Below are 20,589 nucleotides of genomic sequence, written 5' to 3' on the forward strand. Positions count from 1 at the left end.
ATTATTATTATTATTAATTTTAATTTAGTAAATAAAATAAAAATAAATGAATATTATTTAACATTGAATTGAACATTAATTATAATTTATAATATTGTACAGTATTTAGATTTTTAATATATAGAAATTTAAATAATAATAATAATAATAATAATAATACTAATAATAGACATATAATAAAATATACTAGAATTTGACATTGATTTTATCTATTGATTATGCATTTAAATATATAATTTTATATACAGTATATAATTATCTATAGTTATACTGTTTTCCTATTAAAAAATGTGTGTTTATTTATTAACTAAACATTGATTAAAATTCAATGATTGAAATAATTTGATAAATTTTTATTTTTAATAAATTTTAAAATACTATTAATAATAAAAATGGCATCAGTCAACAACAATAGTAGCGGTAAAAAACAACTAACTGTCCTAGTGGCACCGGGTGGATTTGTCGGTCCTCTAATGTCGGCCATAGGCATTGGCGAAGTGTTGCGCGACAGTGGCCACTATCGGGTAGTGTTTGCCGTTAGGGCCGACTGGCGCGATAAGCTGGTCAAATTGAATTTCGAAGTGGAACTGATTGGCAATAAGGAACAGGTAGTCGTCAAAGATTCAGTAGAAGCCAATGTCGAGCTGGTACAGGTGGCCATTGGCAACGAAAGTCTAGTGGAAAAAGCCGTGAAAATGTTTGAAACTTGGATTGAATACATACCGGTGCTCGAAGCGGATGAGCCCTACTATCGGGATATTATTGACCGGATTCAACCGGATTGTATACTATGCGAACATTCAACTGTTTCGCCGACACTAATCAACTACGAGTGCACTAAAATATTTTATCATAGTAATAGTGCTCTGGCAATGGACATGTATATCGATGATCCTCGATTACCGCCATCACAATTAGGTAGGTGTGTGTGTGTGTGTGTGTGTCAACTAATAAAATGTATAATAATAATAATATGAGAATATTATTAATAGGACTGTCACTTAACAGCGACAAACTGCTGTGGAAACAGTATAGAAGTCAACTACAAAAAGCAAAACAAAATAACTATAAACTATGGAAGAGTTGGTTTCAATCACATGGATGTCCGCCATTAAAAGATAATCAGTTTTTATATCCATCTCCCGATGCAAACTTTTATTTGACACCCAAAGAGCTCGACTACACCGATATTAGGCCACTGCCCGACAATTACTATCAGTTTGACTATTTTAAGCGCACAGCCAATGATGATGTGTTTGAACTGCCGGATCAATTGAAACATAAATCAGGAAAATTAGTTTACCTGTCGATGGGATCGATGGGCAGTTCAGACGTTGATCTAATGAAACGTTTGGTCGCTATATTAGCCAAGTCTGAGCACAGAATAATTGTATCGAAAGGTGTCAAACACGACAAGTATGAGTTGGCGGACAACATGTGGGGCGAAAGGTTTGTACCACAGGTAAAGGTGTTGCCAATCATCGACCTATTCATAACACACGGCGGCAATAATTCGGTCACCGAATGTATGTATTTCGGTAAACTTATGATAGTGTTACCACTGTTTTTCGATCAGTTCGATAACGCACAGATAGTCGAGGACAGGGGTTATGGTATACGACTCAATCCATTCGAGTGCACTGAACAACAATTATTGCAATCAATTGACAAACTATTAAATGACACAAAATTAGCCGAAAAGTTGTCAAAAGCATCGCATAGAATACAAACTGAGAAACAAATTGAAAAAATACCGGAAATTATTGATAGATTAGTTAAAAATAAAAAATAATATTTGAAAAAAGTAAATTTCTTCAGTTTATTTACTTTTTTCTTTGATTAAATTTTTATAAACTTTAAGCTATTATTAAACAATAAGTTTTTGTGATTATATATTTTTAAACTAATTTTATCTATAATATTGTTTATGTAGTTTAAACAGATAGAAACAATTACATACTACTAAAGTAAATATAAACTTAATAAATGCAAGAATTGATTATATGTTACATTAAAAACTGTAATAAATTAATTATTGCTAATATAAATACTTAATGAGGACAGTTATGTATAAATCTAACTGTCCCATGTCGGTGGGACATATACTAAAATTGGAACGATACAGAGAAGATTAGCATGGCCCCTGCGCAAGGATGACACGCAAAATCGTGAAGCGTTCCTAATTTTTTTTTAATTTTAATTATTTTAGAATTAATCTAGGTTATTAATTAATTTTTTTTTATTTATTTAATATTGGTGTGAGCTATTCATTTAAGCTTTTTTTTTAAAAAAAATAATGTTTATATATATATATATATATATTTAAAAAAAAGTAAAATAACTAACCAATATATTAAATGTACTAGTATGATTATGTAACAAACAAATTAAAAAAAAAGTCTAAAAAAATTCAGATCAACAAACAAACAAAATACAAAAAATCAATAGTTAAGTTATGATTTATTATTATTATTATTTTAATTTTCAAAACATACAGTATTTTTTCAAATTGTCTTGCTAACTTATAATTAAATTTTTGATTTTTCAAACCGATTTTTATTTTTTTTTAAAACTATTATTTGTTGGATTTTTAATATAATTATATATATATATATATATATATATATATATATATATATATATATATATATATATATATATATATTTAGTAAATTGGATAACACTAACTGAAGTTGAGTAGTCAACCACAATAACCTATCTATTATTTTGACAGATATAGTCGCTTACATATCATAGACATATGTATATATAATATATACTGTATATCTAATTGCCTAAATAAAACACATATGTCTATGATATGTAAGCAACTATATCTGTAAAAATAATATATTGTATATAATATACAATACTATAACATCAAAAATTTAAAACATAATTCAATACTAGCGGTTAGGGACATGCAAACGTAATATTTTTTAAATGATAACATGCGAACAATTGCGAACATATGGGAGGGAGGGGGGTCTAGATTTCTTAAAAAGTGCAAACGTAATATGTTAACCACACCTTATTGAATAGTATAAACAGATAGAAACAATTATAAACTAAACTAAATGCATGATTGGATTATATATTATAAACAAAAATTTAACTATAAATTTAAAAACATTAAAAACTGTAATAAATTAATTATTGCTAATATAAATACTTAATGAGGACAGTTATGTATAAATCTAACTGTCCCGCGTCGGTGGGACATATACTAAAATTGGAACGATACAGAGAAGATTAGCATGGCCCCTGCGCAAGGATGACACGCAAAATCGTGAAGCGTTCCTAATTTTTTTTTAATTATTTTAGAATTAATCTAGGTTATTAATTAATTTTTTTAATTATTTATTTATTTAATATTAGTGTGAGCTATTCATTTAAGCTTTTTTTTAAAAAAAAAATAATGTTTATATATATATATATATATATATATATTATCAACAAAACAAACAAAATACAAATCAATAGTTAAGTTATTATTTATTTTTATTATTTTAATTTAAATAATAAAGTATTTTTTTCAAATTGTCTTACTTACTTACAATTAAATTTTGATTTTTCAAACTGATTTTTATTTTTTTATTTTTTAGTAAATTGGACAACACTTACTGAAGTTGAGTACTCAACAACAATAACCTAAATCTATTATTTTTTACAGATATAATCGCTTACATATCATAGACATATGTGTTTTATTTAAGCAATTAGATAAACAGTATATACCAGTGATCAAAATTAAACTTTATAAAACTAAATTGTACAAATAACCTAGTACATATTAAATGAGTAAGTGTTTGTTTAACTTACTCATTGTTTGTTATAAATTATTAAAATTACTATTAAATATCTGTTAAATTAGTTATGTTATATATGTATCACAAAGTTATCATGATAACACTTAATTGTGATCATTGGTATATACAATACTATAACATCAAAAATTTAAAACATAATTCAATGCTCTCTCTCTCTCTCTCTCCCAAAAAAAAAGCATTGAACAATGCATTGAATCATGTTTTAAATTTTTGAAGTTACAGTACATATCTAATTGCATAAATTAACACATTTGTATACTACTGTATATATTGTACTCTCTCTCTCTCTCTCTCTCTCTCTCTCTCTCTCTCTCTCTCTCTCTCTCTCTCTCTCTCTCTCTCTCTCTCTCTCTCTCTCTCTCTCTCTCTCTCTCTCTCTCTCTCTCTCTCTCTCTCTCTCTCTCTCTGTCATATAATTTATAATATACTTTATAATATATATAGTTGGACGCCGTTTCTGTACAGTTGGTTGAATCGGATCGCGAAAGAATTTTGGCCGAAATTAATGATGAATATCGACAAACGTTTGTGTCGGCCGTCGGCGGCTTTGGATTGCATATCGATATCAGAGAGATCAGCGGCGGCGCCAAAATCAATGTAATTATGAACAAAACCTACGGCCAGGACGTGGACAGTGTGTGCAACGATGAAACTCAGATCCGACGGGACATAACCGCTGCCATACAGAACTATAACGGCGTCTATTTGGGTATCTTTCCTCCGGATGCCGCCTTCAGGCACTGTGTTTTGCAACAAATCGGTACAAATTGTTTGACTATAGGTTTTTGATTGTCTTTAAAATTGTTGTTATTTTTGTGGATCACCAGAGCTGTTCCGGCGACCATCGCTCGCTTGTGTCGATTCGGTGGCGCTGGAGATCGCAAATACTGTCAAACATTGTGTCAATTCACTGGAAACCTATCCGACAATTAAGTACTTAATTATAATTTAAATTTATTTTTTATTTTTCTTACCGATAATTATACCGTTATTTTTTAAAAAGTGAAATTTACGCCAAACTGAGTCTGGATTATATACAAAAGTGTCGGAAAAAATGCAAAAAATATGTCGAACACTTCATACTAACGGAAAGGGCTTATCTGAACACCAATCACGAGGACTTTGTCAAAATGGACAGGTAGGTTGTAATTTGATTCAACTACATAAGCTTATTAACGTATATAGACATACAGTTACCGTAAAATCGTGTTTTATTTCCCATATGGAATTCAAAAAAAAAATGAAAAATAACATTTTCATATGGTAAAAAACTTTTTACCACCTCTGGTAATAATTAAGCACTAAATTATTATACAAAGTAAAAAAGCTATATTTTTCATATGGAAGAAAACTCGCATTATTTCCGATGACATTGACATTTCCATATGGGAAATAAAACACAATTTAACGGTAACTACATAAGCTTCTCCCATATGGAAATGTCAAAGTCATGGGGAATGATGCAAGTTTTCTCCCATTTGAAAATATAGTTTTTTTACTTTGTATAATAATTTACTTTATAATTATTACCAAGGGTGTTAAAAAAATGCGAGTTTTTTATCATATGAAAATGTTATTTTTCATTTCTTTTTTGTTTTGAATTCCATATGGGAAATAAACACGATTTTTTACGATAGTTTAAAAGTGTAAAATATTTGTTTTAATTTTTAACGATAATAGCACCGACACTTTATTAGTCAAAACAACTATTAGTAGTAGTGGTAGTAGTAGTACACCAACTGCTGCAGTCATCCCGCAGATCATTGATCGTCCGATAGCTGCCTCACGTGTTGGTGCCGGCGCCGGTAGTCTTAACACCTCTACTCGGAAAACAGCCAGCACCTGCTATGACGAATCGTTTACATTATTACCAGAAGAATCGGATCTATTGACACCATCGATCATCATCGGCACCAATATGTCACATGTGGATCAAATCAACATATTTGTCGAATCGTATATTTCGATATTGAAAAAAAAGTTTAAGTGAGTATAGGGATTGCAACAAAAGTTATTTGAATTTTAAATGTTTTTTTTATATATTTTAACTTTGATTTTTGTTCACCAGATTTAACTGTTTATATATATAATTATTTAATTAATTAATGAAATTATTTATTTTATATGACTTCTCTCTCTCTCTCTCTCTCTCTCTCTCTCTCTCTCTCTCTCTCTCTCTCTCTCTCTCTCTCTCTCAGAGATCATATTCCCAAACTTTGTACACTAGAGCTGATCGATTCGGTAAAAAAGTTTATAGCCGTCAAACTGGGGATTGAGATCAGAGATCGGATCCAATCGATTGGCGATATTGTCGGTGACAATACTGATGCCGACGATCAGCTCAGGCAAGAGTTAGAAAAACGTCAGCAACACTATAGAGAAGCCATTGATATACTGTCCCGTTATCGGGATAATTGGTGTCCTACATCATCGATGGCAAGTTTAAGTATCGACTAATTTATCTATATATTACAGCATAACTTGTTTTAAAAAGTATTCATATAATTAATGATAAGTTATTTTTTTCTAACTCAATATAAATTTTAATTGATTGCTCATTAAAATGAGAAAAGTTTTAACAAACAAACAAAAATACAAATCGATAGTTATATTGATCTAAAAATCGGAAAAAACTTACAAATTGTTGACAAACTTCACAATATTATTATTATTATGATTATTATAAATAGTAATTAATTATATCTAATAGTATATATATACTGTATTCATATCTACCGTAATCGTATTACTATATATTTTCATATAAATTAATTATATCAAATAATTTTTGTATAATTAATATTTTTTATCAAACAATATATATAATAAATTTATTTGTGTGTTTGTGTACTACTATTATAATTGTAATTAAAAAATACTAAGTATTAAAAATTATTTTTTTTGGTAATAAATACATACATATCAGTCATAACTCATACTTACATTTTATACCGTATAACACGTGTACTATTTTAAACGCCATTATCTTAACCACTGTTTTAATTGTTAACTATTGGTCGGGTCATCGGTATTGTATGGAGAAATAATAAAAAGGGATTAAAAATGTAATTTTTATATATATTTTAATTACAAAAAAATACACATTTACTATTGACTTGGACTCCCGATACTGAATAATAATTAATTAATTAAATCTTAAGTTAGTTATTAATAGCCTTTTTTGCTAAATTTTTAACAAAACATTCAATCACTATTTTTATTATTTATTTTCGGAAAAAGGGTTACAAAAAATTCAAGAAAAAATAATTAATAAATTTTATATCTATTGTATTACAACATTTAAATTAAACAGTTAAAATTCAATTTGAATATATTTTATAATTATTTGTATTCATCCAAACCTTGGTGGTAATTTTAATTCTCTAGCTATAAATGTTAAAAATATCAATTTGTTAATTTAAATCAATTTAAATTCAATCAATAAAAAAAATAAAAATTAAGTATATTACGTGGGACTTTTCCTAGTTTGACGTATAGCCAATATACCTTTTCTCTATCTTTACGCCACTTTTTCAAAGTTTCTTCAGGTACTAGATATTTATCAGGTATTTTTTGTTAAAATAATTTTTATTTTAATAGAATATTTTTCAAATATTGTTGTAAAACTGTATTTTTTTAGATTTCCCCCACTTATTATTAATAATTAAAAATTTTATTTTTTTAAATTTTATTTCCTTAGATTTTATAAATCAAGATTAAAAATTTAAAGAACTGATATTTAAAATAAAAAAACATTCGTGTTTGAATATAGGGGTAGGGTTGGCTTGTGTAGGGTGTGGTAGGGTTGGGTTGGGCTGGGTTGGATTGGGTAGGGTTGAGTCGGGTTGGGTTGTTTTAGTGTTGGGTAGGGTTTGGTAGAAACCTTGAGGTTTTTTTTAACTAAATATAAAAAAAGTGATCTGTCATTCATTACCTCCTCCTTCGGCTTCTTTTCTTCGTCTATCGGCTTCAAGCTCTTCCCAAGAAAGAACTTTTCTTTCTTTTAGTATAAAATTAATTAATTGAAAATAAATTTAATTTAATTGTGAGGATTAGTATGGAATATCAATTATAGTAATTAATAGATAATTAAAATCCTAAAATTAGTTAACATTTAGTTTTACTTACCATTTTCATCTTGTCTAGATGTGCTTGATACTATTTGATTTGAATTTTAACAATTAATAAATTAATTATAATTTAAATTATAATAAAACTTACGAAAAACAATGACAACGATTGCAATCAATACTACGAAACGATTCATTGTTTTCCAAAAAACTGTTTGATTTTATTTGTTTGAATTGAATTACAATACAATTCAATCACCGGTTTATATCAAATAATCGAAAAATTTGTTAAACTTATTAAAAATTATATAGAAATGAATTGACGTCAATTTTTAAAATAATTATTAAAGAAAAACATTTTTTTCTATTTTAGTTTTAAAAATGTAATTTTAAACCTTTATTTTACATTTAAATTTATTAGTTTTGTCTCAAAATGTGTTTTTAATTAAAAATTATAAAAATATTTTTATTTAAAAAATCAAATTTCATTATTAATCATATTAATAATATCAAAAATTATTATGTAATCAACAATAAAAAAAATTTATTTATAGTTTGGTTTTAAAGTTTCGATTTATTGGGAAAACATTTGCAAAAATCGTTTCGTAGTATTGGTTACAGTCGTTATTATTAATTTTTGTTATAATTAATTAATTAATTGTTTGTTTTAATTCACATCAAATAAATAATAACATAACGATTCAGTATAGGGATTGTAACAAAAGTGATTTGATTTTTAAATTTTAACATTGATTTTTGTTCACCAGATTTAACTGTTTATATATAATTATTTATTTAATTAATTAAATTATTTATTTTTCATGACTCTCTCTCTCTCTCTCTCTCTCTCTCTCTCTCTCAGAGAGCATATTCCCAAACTTTGTACACTAGAGCTGATCGATTCGGTGAAAAAGTTTATAGCCGTCAAACTGGGGACTGAGATCAGAGATCGGATCCAATCGATTGGCGATATTGTCGGTGATAACAATAATGATACCAACGATCAGCTCAGGCAAGAGTTAGAAAAACGTCAGCAACACTATAGAGAGGCCATTGATATACTGTCCCGTTATCGGGATAATTGGTGTCCAACTTAAGTATCGACTAAATAATCTATATATTACAGCATAACTAAGTTATTTTTTTCTAACTCAATATAAATTTTAATTGATTGCTCATTAAAATGAGAAAAGTTTTAACAAACAAACAAAAATACAAATCGATAGTTATATTGATCTAAAAATCGGAAAAAACTTACAAATTGTTGACAAACTTCACAATATTATTATTATTATGATTATTATAAATAGTAATTAATTATATCTAATAGTATATATATACTGTATTCATATCTACCGTAATCGTATTACTATATATTTTCATATAAATTAATTATATCAAATAATTTTTGTATAATTAATATTTTTTATCAAACAATATATATAATAAATTTATTTGTGTGTTTGTGTACTACTATTATAATTGTAATTAAAAAATACTAAGTATTAAAAATTATTTTTTTTGGTAATAAATACATACATATCAGTCATAACTCATACTTACATTTTATACCGTATAACACGTGTACTATTTTAAGCGCCATTATCTTAACAACTGTTTTAATTGTTAACTATTGGTCGGGTCATCGTTATTGAACGGAGAAATAATAAAAAGGGATTAAAAATGTAATTTTTATATATATTTTAATTACAAAAAAATACATAATTACTATTGACTTGGACTCCCGATACTGAATAATAATGCTCATTAAATGAGAAAAGTTTTAACAAACAAACAAAAATATACAAATCGATAGTTATATTGATATAAAAACCGGATATTTTTTTAACAATAAATTAAATAATCAAAAAAATAATTATTACAAACTTTTATTGTAACTTATAATAATGTTAAATCAAATAAAATATAACAAACCGTTAAACTTAAAATTATGTATAATTTGTTACATTTATATAATTTTCAAATATTAAATTTATTTAGATTTGGAAAAAGATATTTAAAACATTATTTTTATATCTTTTTTATTTATTTATTTTTTTTAGCAAAATATAAATATATATTACTTATTATGTATGATTTTATATTATATTTAATCGATACACAAATTTAAATATGAAACTAAATTGTCAACAAAAAAAAATGTTTTATTAATAAAAATAATTATTTATCAATAAATAATATTTATTAAGTATTATTTTTTTTAATTACCGAAATATTGTAATTATTTGGAAAAAAAACTTACAAATTGTTTGACAAACTTAACAATATTATTGATATTATTATAAATAGTAATTAATTATATATTATTTTAAAGTTGAAATTAAATTTATTAGTCAATTATACTGTAAACTTATATACAATTTATATTAATATACAATAAAAAAAATAATACTGTATTTAGAAAGTAAATAATAATAAATAATAATTTTTTTTAAATATATAACTCTTAAATAAATATCATATAATAATTAAATTCAAAACATTATTAGTTTTATTTTTTTTTAAATAAATAAATATAAGGAAACTATCCGTAAATATGTGAATAACCTTCAAAAAAATAACATTATTATTTTTATACCTTATATAATGTAGTAAAATATTATATATAAATTAAATGTTATGATTATTATTCAATTTTTTCTAGCATTTGTAATAAACTGTTTTCATTTATACCAAATCATTATAATTATAATAATAATACCGTTTTCTCATAAATTATTACTACTGTTGTTTAAAACAGTAAAAATAATAATAATACTGTATATACAGTATATGTATTTATTTATTTATTGTGTCTAATAGTAATACTTTATTATATATTTTTTTTGACTGTTTATATAAACTTTTAAATTTCAACTTTAAAAAGAGTGCAACATAATAAAAATTTTATTTAAAAAAAATAAATAAATATTATCGGTAGTCATATTACTAAACTTGTTTGTTTGAAAAAAAAGTTTTTTTAACTGTAGTTTTTTTTTTAATTATTAAAGGGAATATGGTATCTACAAAAAAAATAATAATAAATAAATACTAAAAACAACTAATATTTCATCTTATCATATGAATGCCAACTTTTTATACATGTATTATACTGTAGCACATGTACACTGAATGGGTTGTCACTACAGTATTTATTTACTATACAAGCGCCCACTGGTAGGTTGGGTCTCTCTCTCTCTCTTTCTCTCTCTCTCTCTCTCTCTCTTCTCTCTCTCTCTCTCTCTTTCTCTCTCTCTCTCTCTTTCTCTCTCTCTCTCTCTCTCATAAAAATATTGCACACATAAACACACACTCATATGATTGTAGCACTAGTATGAAACATGTCTAACAGATATATACAACCTAACTGTGCGCCTGTTTATTAAAAAAAAAGTCATCTGATATTTATTTGTTTTCAATGACTCATCCCATCCATGTATTAGTTTATTATAAAATTTAGTTTAGTTTAGTAGTTATTTCATCACATAATTTGTTGCAACAAAATAATATTCATAAAGTTTTTAAATATTTAAATTTATTATTATTATTATTTTTACATCATTGTTATACTGTAGTTGGTTGTTATATAAGTTATACTGTTAAAAAAAATTTTAAAGTTACCTTGGTGTTTTTATGTTTTGATAACTTTTATTATTATTGTGACATTTAATGTGTGCGTGTGCAAATTTTGTTATTATTTATTTTTGTTAACTATTAATATGTATAATATTAAATAAATAAATTAAAAAAAAAATAATTAACATTTCATCAAAAAAAAAATATTTATTTAATACATATTTTTTTTAATTATTATTAATTATAAAGAGAGTTAATATGTGTTAATAATGTTTATTTTATATAATATTTATGATTAAAAAATTATTAATAATATTATTATTATTATTATTATTATGAAAATATCATTAGTAATGAAACATTTTAAAATATTTTTATGCGTAATATTATTTAATAATAATAATTATTATTATTTTATAATATATCATATATTAATACTTAATAATATTATATTTTTTGTTGTAATATATTGTACTTAAAATCAAAAATTTATTGACTTTATTATAATCACCAAAAAAAATAGTTTTTTTTCTTTCGGATTTTTCAATGACCGCAATCACGACAACATCAACAACAATGTCCGGACAAAATAGTGGCCAAAATCTTATCAAAATAGTCAACGAACTGCAGGACAAACTCCATGAACTGGGCGTCAATAGTCTGGCCATAGATTTACCTCAAATTGCCGTAATCGGTGGCCAATCGGCCGGTAAGTCTTCGGTATTGGAAGCGTTTGTTGGCCGCGATTTTCTACCCCGTGGTTCGGGTATTGTCACACGTCGGCCACTGGTCTTACAGTTGATCAACGATCGGGTTATTAGTCAGCGTAAGTGTCGGACAACAACACAATTGTGTTATTATTTTCCCGTAATTTTAATAATTATTAAAAAACTTATAATGTTTTTTCTTATAGCTTACGGTGTTTTCACACATTTAAAGGACAAACGATTTCACGATTTCAGCGAAATATGTCGCGAAATAGTTGCCGAAACCGAAAGAGAGTGTCCCGAAAGTACTGGCATATCGGCCAAACCGATTGGCCTAAAAATTCATTCACCAGACGTACTTGATCTGACACTGGTTGACTTGCCTGGTATGACTCGGGTGCCGATCGGCAAACAACCGAAAGATATTGAATCGCGAATCGAGACTATGATACTCGAGTATATCGGCAAAGATAACTGTCTAATACTGGCCGTGACGGCCGCCAATCAAGGTATTACCGACTCATATAGTATTACCGAAACTAAGTTATTTAATTACCGTATGTTTTGTTTTGTTTTCGACCAGATTTGGCCACATCTGACTCACTGAAACTGGCCGAACGTGTAGATCCGCGCGGCGAACGCACAATAGGCATACTAACCAAACTTGATCGTATGGATGCCGGCACCGATGCCCGCGATATATTGACAGGCAATTACGGTATCAATTTGAAACGTGGTTTTATCGGTGTAGTCAATCGATCGCAACAGGACATCGATGCCCGCAAATCGATGACCAGTGCCTTAGATGATGAACAGCGATATTTTCGTCAGCATCCGGCCTACAGAGATCTGGCCGATCGGCTCGGCGTACGCTATTTGCAACAATATTTGCACAAAGAACTGGCCGAACATATCTACCGATTGCTGCCGCCGCTGGTCAAACAATTTGACGAAGAGCTGTCCGAAATTGACCAGAAATTGGACGCCGTTTCTGTACAGTTGGTTGAATCGGATCGCGAAATGATTTTGGCCAAAACTAATGAAGACTATCGACGAAAGTTTGAGTCGGCAATCGGTGGCCTTGGCTGGCATATCGATGTCAAACGGCTGAGCGGCGGCGCCAAAATCAATGTAGTTATGAACGAAACCTACGGCCAGGACGTGGACAGTGTATTCAGCGATGAAACTCAGATCCGACGGGACATAACCACTGCCATACAGAACTATAACGGCGTCTATTTGGGTATCTTTCCTCCCGATGCCGCCTTCAGGGCCTGTGTTTTGCATCAAATCGGTAATTGTTTTAAACCAATTAGTTATTAATTTTTATGAAAATTAATTTTATTATCTTAAACTGTTTGGTATTGTTTTTTGTGGATCACCAGAGCTGTTCCGGCGGCCATCGCTCGCTTGTGTCGATTCTGTAGCCCTGGAGATCACAAATATTGTCAAACGTAGCGCCAATTTGCTGGAAACCTATCCGACAATTAAGTAATTAATTAATTAGTTTTTTTGTTATCTAATTTATTTTGTTTACCCGTAATTACCGGTAATATTCATTACGATTTTCATTACGATATTTAGGGAAATATATGCCAAACTGAGTCTGGATTACATACAGGAGTGCCGTAAACGATGCAAATCCTATGTCGAGCACTTCCTGCGCACGGAAATGGCTTATCTGAACACCAATCACGAGGACTTTGTCAAAATGGCCAGGTAGGTTGTAATTTAATTCAACTCTACATAAGCTTATCATATTATTGATTTAGTTAAGTATTGTTGTTAAATATATTTTTGTTTTGTAGTGGAATTAATTTTAGCGATTATAGCACCGACAGTGTATCAGTCAAACCTCCATCAACTGGTGTCACACCTCCTCCACAGATCACTGATCGTCCGATAGCTGCCTCACGTGTCGTGAACACTGGTAGCTCAGGTGGCAGAGGCGGCGGCACCGGTAGTCTAATTGCCAACACTATGGCCCGCAATCAGAAAGCGGCGGCAATCGCGACGACGCCGAAGACCAGCACCTGGTATGACGACAACCAACCGTTTACACTATTGCCAGAAGAATCGGATCTGATATCAGCTGGTCTTCAATTGCCAAATAATAAACAAACTATCCTTAATAACAATACTACTACTACTGCTGATGATAATATTAGCTTATGTAGCTATGATAGTATACCACTACCTGGCTATATGGTTACACAAGTGGATCAAATTAAATTGTTGGTCGAATCGTATATTTCTATATTGAAAAAAAAGTTCAAGTAAGTAGTATAGTATAGTATAGTGATTGCAATAAAAGTCATTTATTTTTTTTATGTATTTCCATATATTCCCTGTAATGAAGTTCCCGCTAAATGATACTTATTTTTTTTTTGTTACTTAACTAAATAATTTTGTTGTTGTTGTTGATATAGATGTTTAGCATTTGTTTAGTAATTTAGGTGATGTTAATTAAGTTTTAAAAATAATAGTAAGTTAGTGTAGAAATTTTCTAGTGGTTTTTAGAGGAAATTGTTGAATAATAATAATATGTAATTTATATATTATTTTTAATTTAAAATGTATCAATGAAATAGACCGCTAAAAACTATTATGATATTTTTAATTCACTTAATAAGATAAGATTTTTATAATTAAGTTTAAGATAATTTAAAATATTATTTTTTTTGGAGGAAATTAAAATTAATTTTATTAATGTTTCGGGAAAATTATGCGGGAATTTTTGTTTCTAAAAACACATTTATATTACAGTAATATTACAGTTTATTATTATTAACAGTTTATCTAATTATTTAATTAATTAATAATTTATTTTTTATTACAATCTCTCTCTCTCTCTCTCTCTCTCTCTCTCTCTCTCTTTCAGAGATCATATGCCAAAACTTTGTACACTAGAGCTGATCGATTCGGCCAAACAGTTCATAGCCATCGAAATGAGGATTGGTGTCAGAGATCGGATCCAATCGATTAGCGATATTGTCGGCAATACTGATGCCGACGATCAGCTCCGGGAAGAGTTAGAAAAACGACAGCAACACTATAGAGAGGCCATTGATATACTGTCCCGTTATCGGGATAATTGGTGTCCAACATCATCGATGGCCAGTTTAAGTATCGACTAATTTATTTTTTATATATATTTGCATATCTGATCATATATTTACATACAAATTAATTATATCAAAAAAAAAATTATATATTTTATAAACAAAAAAAAGTTAACTATTAAATTGTTTGTGTGTTTGTATGTATGTTTCATTATTAAAAAAAAATTACTGTACTTAAAAAAATAAGTAAATTTAAATAAATTTATTTTATAATATAATAATAAATAAAATATATTTTTGTCTATTTATTAATTATTTTTTTTAGTAAACAATAGTATGGTTTATTAAAATTATAAAATATTATAGTCATTGACCAAAATTTAAGAGAAGTATTTTTTTTCTTAACAGTTTAAATGTATTTATTATTAATTTTATTTATGTTTATTTTGCTAACTTTTTTATTAACCATTTTATTAATTATCAAATTAGATCTACTCTAGCAATATATTATATGTTACACTAATGTATTTGTAATATACAAAAATGAAATCTAATTCATATTATATAATAATTATCAATTTTTTGTTATATTTAATAACCATATTTTTTAATGATATGTTTAGTATAATTATTCTACATATTAGTAATAATAATATTAATTGGCATTTGATATAAATTTATAGATAGTATAACATTTGTTAATTACTATTAATATATTACTCAATAGTTATAATTATTATTATTTTTTTATTACTGATACATAAATTTGAAAGTAAACTATTATATTAGTTGTATATTTGTTTATTTTATCATATGATAAATAAGTTAATTTAAGTTTAGTAATTAATGTTTATTTAACCAAATTTATTTTTTTATAAAGTTAATGAAAATAATTTTTATTTAATATATAATATATATAAATATATATTAATAATTTAGTTTTATTTATAATTTAATAGAAATAACCAGTAATTATATTATTATTATTTATAGTATTTTATTATTATTAAAAATATTTTTTTTAAATAATTTTTTTTTAATAAAATATTAATTTATTAAATTTTTATTTTGGTTTGGTTTGTTAGTCAATTTTATATAACAAATATTTTTTGTAAAAAAACAATAATTGTTATAATAACCACAATGAAAATTAATATTAAAAGGGACTGGGATCAATATTTTTACACTATTTACTTAATATTTACAACAATGGTTCTGGTAAGTACAGTACAGTACAGTACAATAAATAAATTAATTAATTCAATATATAAAAATTGAAAAATTGAAAATGTTGTAATATATTTTTTGTTTATCTTAAATTATATAAAGCATAAAACACTTTTAAAAAAATAATTTTATACTAATTATAATCTATTTATTTATTTATTAATAATTTTTTGGTGGATTTTTTAAGGGTATAATGTTTTCATTAATTTCGACAATTATGGTTGAAATGCAATACATATTTCAAACATCAATGACAATGATATCATTGTATCAGACAGTAGAGCCAGTGGGCTATATTGTCGGCACATTTGGTATAATAATACTAATTATTATTATTTAAAAAAAATCCTTAATATTTAATAATAATTAACATTATATTATCATTTTGTTGATGTTGTTGTGTATTATTGTCTTTTTTGACAAACAGTTGGTCTAACATATCGATACCTAAACCGACAACTAGTGGTCGGCATATTTTTTATCATACTTATCATTGCCAAAATTGCCGTACCATTTGTACCAAATCTACCGATGCTCTACGTATGCGCCATCGTATCGGGTCTATGTTCCAGTATTATTATGTCATCGTATCCGGTTTGGACTATAGAGTTATGGCCAACCAGTAGTGCACCCGTACTCTACATCGAGGACTTTACCTATGGTATCGGTTCGACACTGACTGCCGTTATACTCAAACCATATCTGACCGGCAAAGTGGCCGCCGATGTAGTGGTCGATAGACGTACAAAACTTATGTGGTCATTCACTGTGATAGGACTATGTGCTATTTTAGGTGGGTGTTCTCGATTTATTTTTAAGGTTATTATATAATAATTTCCATTGGCTACAGTTCCTCTATCATCGTTGATCATGTACTTTATTATGCCGTACAAACATAACAAACACCGGTCATCAGGGTTAGGGTCGTCGTTGACGAACATTGTTGATGAGGAGGAGGAGGAGGAGGAGACTCAATCAATTGCTAGCACTATAACATCAACAACAAACAGTTATAATTCAATTGACGAAACAATAGATAACAATAATAATAATAATAGACAACTAACTGAGCCGCCGGTAGTCAAACTATTTGATCGACCGGACACACCGGGCACTGTAATGCGGGTACTGTTCATTGCCTGGAGTACGGCATACATCATGTTTCACATGGAGTTCAATAAGTTTTTGTTTACATATATGCAAAAATCGCCGCTTCAGTTGTCACCGCAAACCGGTTCCGACATTATTATGGCGTCCACATCGGTCTATACAGTCTTTACGGCCATCAATGCTATCCTAACCGTACGTTTGGGCGTCAATCCGGTTATCTACTGTCACTACGCTGTACTAGTAGTAGCCGCCTGTCTACTGATAATTGGCCACTACTATCTGATTGGTCTATGGATGGCCTCTCTGTTGATGTATTGGGGATTTTCGGCCATGTTTTCCGGTGTCTACGCTTTTACCCAACAGTATGTTAGTTATACCAATAAATTTAGCACCGGTATTGTGTTAGCCCGGGGCGTATTCCGATTGTTTACCCCATTACTAATCGGCACGTTTATCGACGACCATTCCTATGTGTTTATACTAATTGCATGGATTTATTTGTCGATATCAGTGGCAATATTTTTGTTGATTATTTGGTTTATTAGACGATATCAAAATCAATTGATCAATTAATTTGTTTTTAAAAATAACAATTTTAGCAGCAATTAATTTTTTTTATTTATATATCATAATAATATTATTTAAATATTTATTATTAACTATAAAAAATTAATATTAATAAAAGAAAACTTATAAATTTATAAAAACTTATATATATATACAATATAATTATAATTAATAAACTTTATATAAAAAATTAATGATTTTAAAAAATAATAATAATTAAATAGTATTAGTACAAAAATTTATTTTTTTTAAAAAACATTAGATTCAATTTTTAAAATGTTATAGTCGCCTATGATAATCATTAATTTTTAAAATTGAAATATCATTTACTAGTTGCAGATAAAAAAAAATATATCAATTTTATATATTTATATTATGCTTATATACAGTATTAATATTATAAATGATTTTTTAAAAGTTTTTAATGACAATATTTATCACAAATATATAATAATGATATTTTACAACTTAAACAAAAAATAAATAAAAATAACTTATTTTTGTTTATATACACTTATTTTCTAATAATAATAATAATATTTAATTTGATAATAATAATAATTTTTACATAGATTTTTCAAATTTATAAGCAATGACTATAATAATTTTTTATATATATATACATTATATATAATATAATCATAAAACTATTCAATGATATATCACATTATTTTATTTTTCCTATTAATTTATTGAATCATCTAAAAAATTTTTTTTTTTGAACATTATTATACTTATATTTTAATATAATATAAAAATACTATCAATATATCTTTTATAAATATTGATAAAACTTTATTTTTATAAATAATTATTATGTAAATTTAATTAATTATACAAATTATAATAATAAGTTTATTATTATTATTTAAATTTATATATTTTATTAAATTATATTAGTATTGTATATATAATATATAAAAATAATAATTTTATCAACAATGAAAATTAATATAAATTGTGTTGATATTAAACGGGACTGGGATCGATATTTTTACACTATTTACTTAATATTTTCAACATTAACTAAAGCAAGTAATCGGTATTTAATTTTTTTTTTAAAAACACAATTTTTATTATAATTATATATTGGAAATTAAAAATAAATAAAATCTTTATACTGTATTTATAAAAAAAATTTTTATTATAATTGTTTCAATTATTTATTTATTTCAATTATTTTTAATTATGTCTATTAATTAAAGGGAATTTTGCTTTCATTATTCCCAACAATTATGGTTGAAATGCAATACATTTTTGATACCACATCGACAATGATGTCATTGTATCAGACATTGGAGACAGTGGGCTATATTATGGGCACATTTGGTATTTTATTAAATTTAAAATAACTAACATATAGCATAATACCATTATTAATATTATTAAATTTATATATATATTATAAGATTTTTTGTTTGTTTGTTAATCTAAAAAAAAGTTAGTCTAACCTATCGATACCTGAACCGGCAACTAGTTATGGCCATAAGTTTTGCCTTAATGACCATTGCCAACACAATATTGCCAATTGTACCAAATCTACCGGTACTATATGTTTGCGCAGTCATATCGGGTTTCGGTTCAAGTGTTGTCATAGGATCGTATACCGTATGGACCCAGAAATCTGCACCCGTACTCTACATCGAGGACTACAGTCTCGGTACGACACTTGCTTCGGCTATACTCAAACCGTATCTGACTGGCAAAGTGGCCGATGGTGTAGTGGTCGATAGACGTGCAAAACTTATGTGGCCGTTCATTGCAATAGGAATAGCTGTCATTGTAGGTAGGTGTGCACATCCCATCCCATTACCCAAATAAAGTCATTTACTATTATTTTAATGTAATCATTACATGAACACACATACTGTAAATACAGTTTCCCTGTCATCGTTGATCATGTATTTTATTAAACTATACAAACAACTCATTAGACAACAACAACATATTACAGGACAGTCGGCATACATTGAAAAAGTTATGTCCATTACAACTACTACTACTACTAATAATAATACAATAACCACTCATGACTTAAAAGAGGAAACAGTAGATAATAGTGATGAACAACAACAACAAGTAGTTGTTAATAGAGACAAATTGTTTGACCGACCGGACACACCCCAGATATTGATGCGGGTGCTGTTCATAGCCTGGTGTACGGCATACTTATTGTTTCATACAGAGTTTCATAGTTTTATTTTTGCATACATGCAAAAATCACCGGTTCAGGTGTCGCCCCAAATCGGTTCCGATATTATAATAGTGTCGACATCGGTGTGCACTGCATTTACAGCCATCAATTCCGGACTAACACTACGGTTCGGACTAAATCCGGTTATTTATGTCCACTACTCGATAGTAGTAGTGTCCGGCTGTATACTAGTGATTGGCCACTACTATCTGGCGGCTCTATGGGTGGCCAACATATTGTTTTGTT

At 27.4% G+C, this 20,589-nt stretch overlaps 3 protein-coding genes and 2 non-coding genes across 5 annotated transcripts; all 5 read left to right on the top strand.

The window, feature by feature from the left end:
- The first annotated feature begins 392 nt into the window (after nucleotides 1–392).
- Nucleotides 393–1,801, top strand: LOC128960636 (uncharacterized UDP-glucosyltransferase YdhE-like). The gene is made up of 2 exons (XM_054306764.1): nucleotides 393–918; nucleotides 993–1,801. Exons 1-2 carry the CDS (start codon nucleotides 393–395, stop codon nucleotides 1,790–1,792), a joined length of 1,326 nt encoding a protein of 441 aa, XP_054162739.1. The 3' UTR covers nucleotides 1,793–1,801.
- A 281-nt stretch (nucleotides 1,802–2,082) lies between these two features.
- On the top strand, nucleotides 2,083–2,188 carry LOC128960691 (U6 spliceosomal RNA). Its single transcript, XR_008484596.1, has one exon. It is a non-coding gene; the product is annotated as a U6 spliceosomal RNA (small nuclear RNA).
- A 1,015-nt stretch (nucleotides 2,189–3,203) lies between these two features.
- Nucleotides 3,204–3,309, top strand: LOC128960692 (U6 spliceosomal RNA). The gene has a single exon (XR_008484597.1). It is a non-coding gene; the product is annotated as a U6 spliceosomal RNA (small nuclear RNA).
- Nucleotides 3,275–6,287, top strand: LOC128959721 (dynamin-3-like). Its single transcript, XM_054305726.1, has 6 exons — nucleotides 3,275–3,289; nucleotides 4,275–4,590; nucleotides 4,658–4,763; nucleotides 4,834–4,968; nucleotides 5,511–5,816; nucleotides 6,029–6,287. Exons 1-6 carry the CDS (start codon nucleotides 3,275–3,277, stop codon nucleotides 6,285–6,287), a joined length of 1,137 nt encoding a protein of 378 aa, XP_054161701.1.
- A 5,669-nt stretch (nucleotides 6,288–11,956) lies between these two features.
- On the top strand, nucleotides 11,957–15,360 carry LOC128959507 (dynamin-1-like). Its single transcript, XM_054305468.1, has 7 exons — nucleotides 11,957–12,302; nucleotides 12,390–12,692; nucleotides 12,767–13,477; nucleotides 13,569–13,674; nucleotides 13,768–13,902; nucleotides 13,992–14,459; nucleotides 15,065–15,360. The coding sequence occupies exons 1-7, from the start codon at nucleotides 12,023–12,025 to the stop codon at nucleotides 15,318–15,320; spliced, it is 2,259 nt and encodes a 752-aa protein (XP_054161443.1). The 5' UTR covers nucleotides 11,957–12,022; the 3' UTR covers nucleotides 15,321–15,360.
- Nucleotides 15,361–20,589: the final 5,229 nt, after the last annotated feature.

The sequence above is a fragment of the Oppia nitens genome, unplaced genomic scaffold (genome assembly GCF_028296485.1).
Source record: "Oppia nitens isolate AA-2021 unplaced genomic scaffold, nextdenovo-longstitch-racon4-pilon3 scaffold4_pilon_pilon_pilon, whole genome shotgun sequence".
In the NCBI taxonomy this organism is placed as follows: Eukaryota; Metazoa; Arthropoda; class Arachnida; order Sarcoptiformes; family Oppiidae; genus Oppia; species Oppia nitens.

Coding starts and splice junctions, on each gene's coding strand:
- LOC128959507 (XM_054305468.1), top strand. CDS start 12,023: ATGACCGCAATCACGACAACATCAACAACAATGTCCGGACAAAATAGT. Junction 12,693..12,766: donor CGTGACGGCCGCCAATCAAG/GTATTACCGACT, acceptor GTTTTCGACCAG/ATTTGGCCACATCTGACTCA. Junction 13,675..13,767: donor GAAACCTATCCGACAATTAA/GTAATTAATTAA, acceptor TACGATATTTAG/GGAAATATATGCCAAACTGA.
- LOC128960636 (XM_054306764.1), top strand. CDS start 393: ATGGCATCAGTCAACAACAATAGTAGCGGTAAAAAACAACTAACTGTC. Junction 919..992: donor ATTACCGCCATCACAATTAG/GTAGGTGTGTGT, acceptor TATTATTAATAG/GACTGTCACTTAACAGCGAC.
- LOC128959721 (XM_054305726.1), top strand. Junction 4,591..4,657: donor CTGTGTTTTGCAACAAATCG/GTACAAATTGTT, acceptor GTGGATCACCAG/AGCTGTTCCGGCGACCATCG. Junction 4,969..5,510: donor GACTTTGTCAAAATGGACAG/GTAGGTTGTAAT, acceptor TAACGATAATAG/CACCGACACTTTATTAGTCA.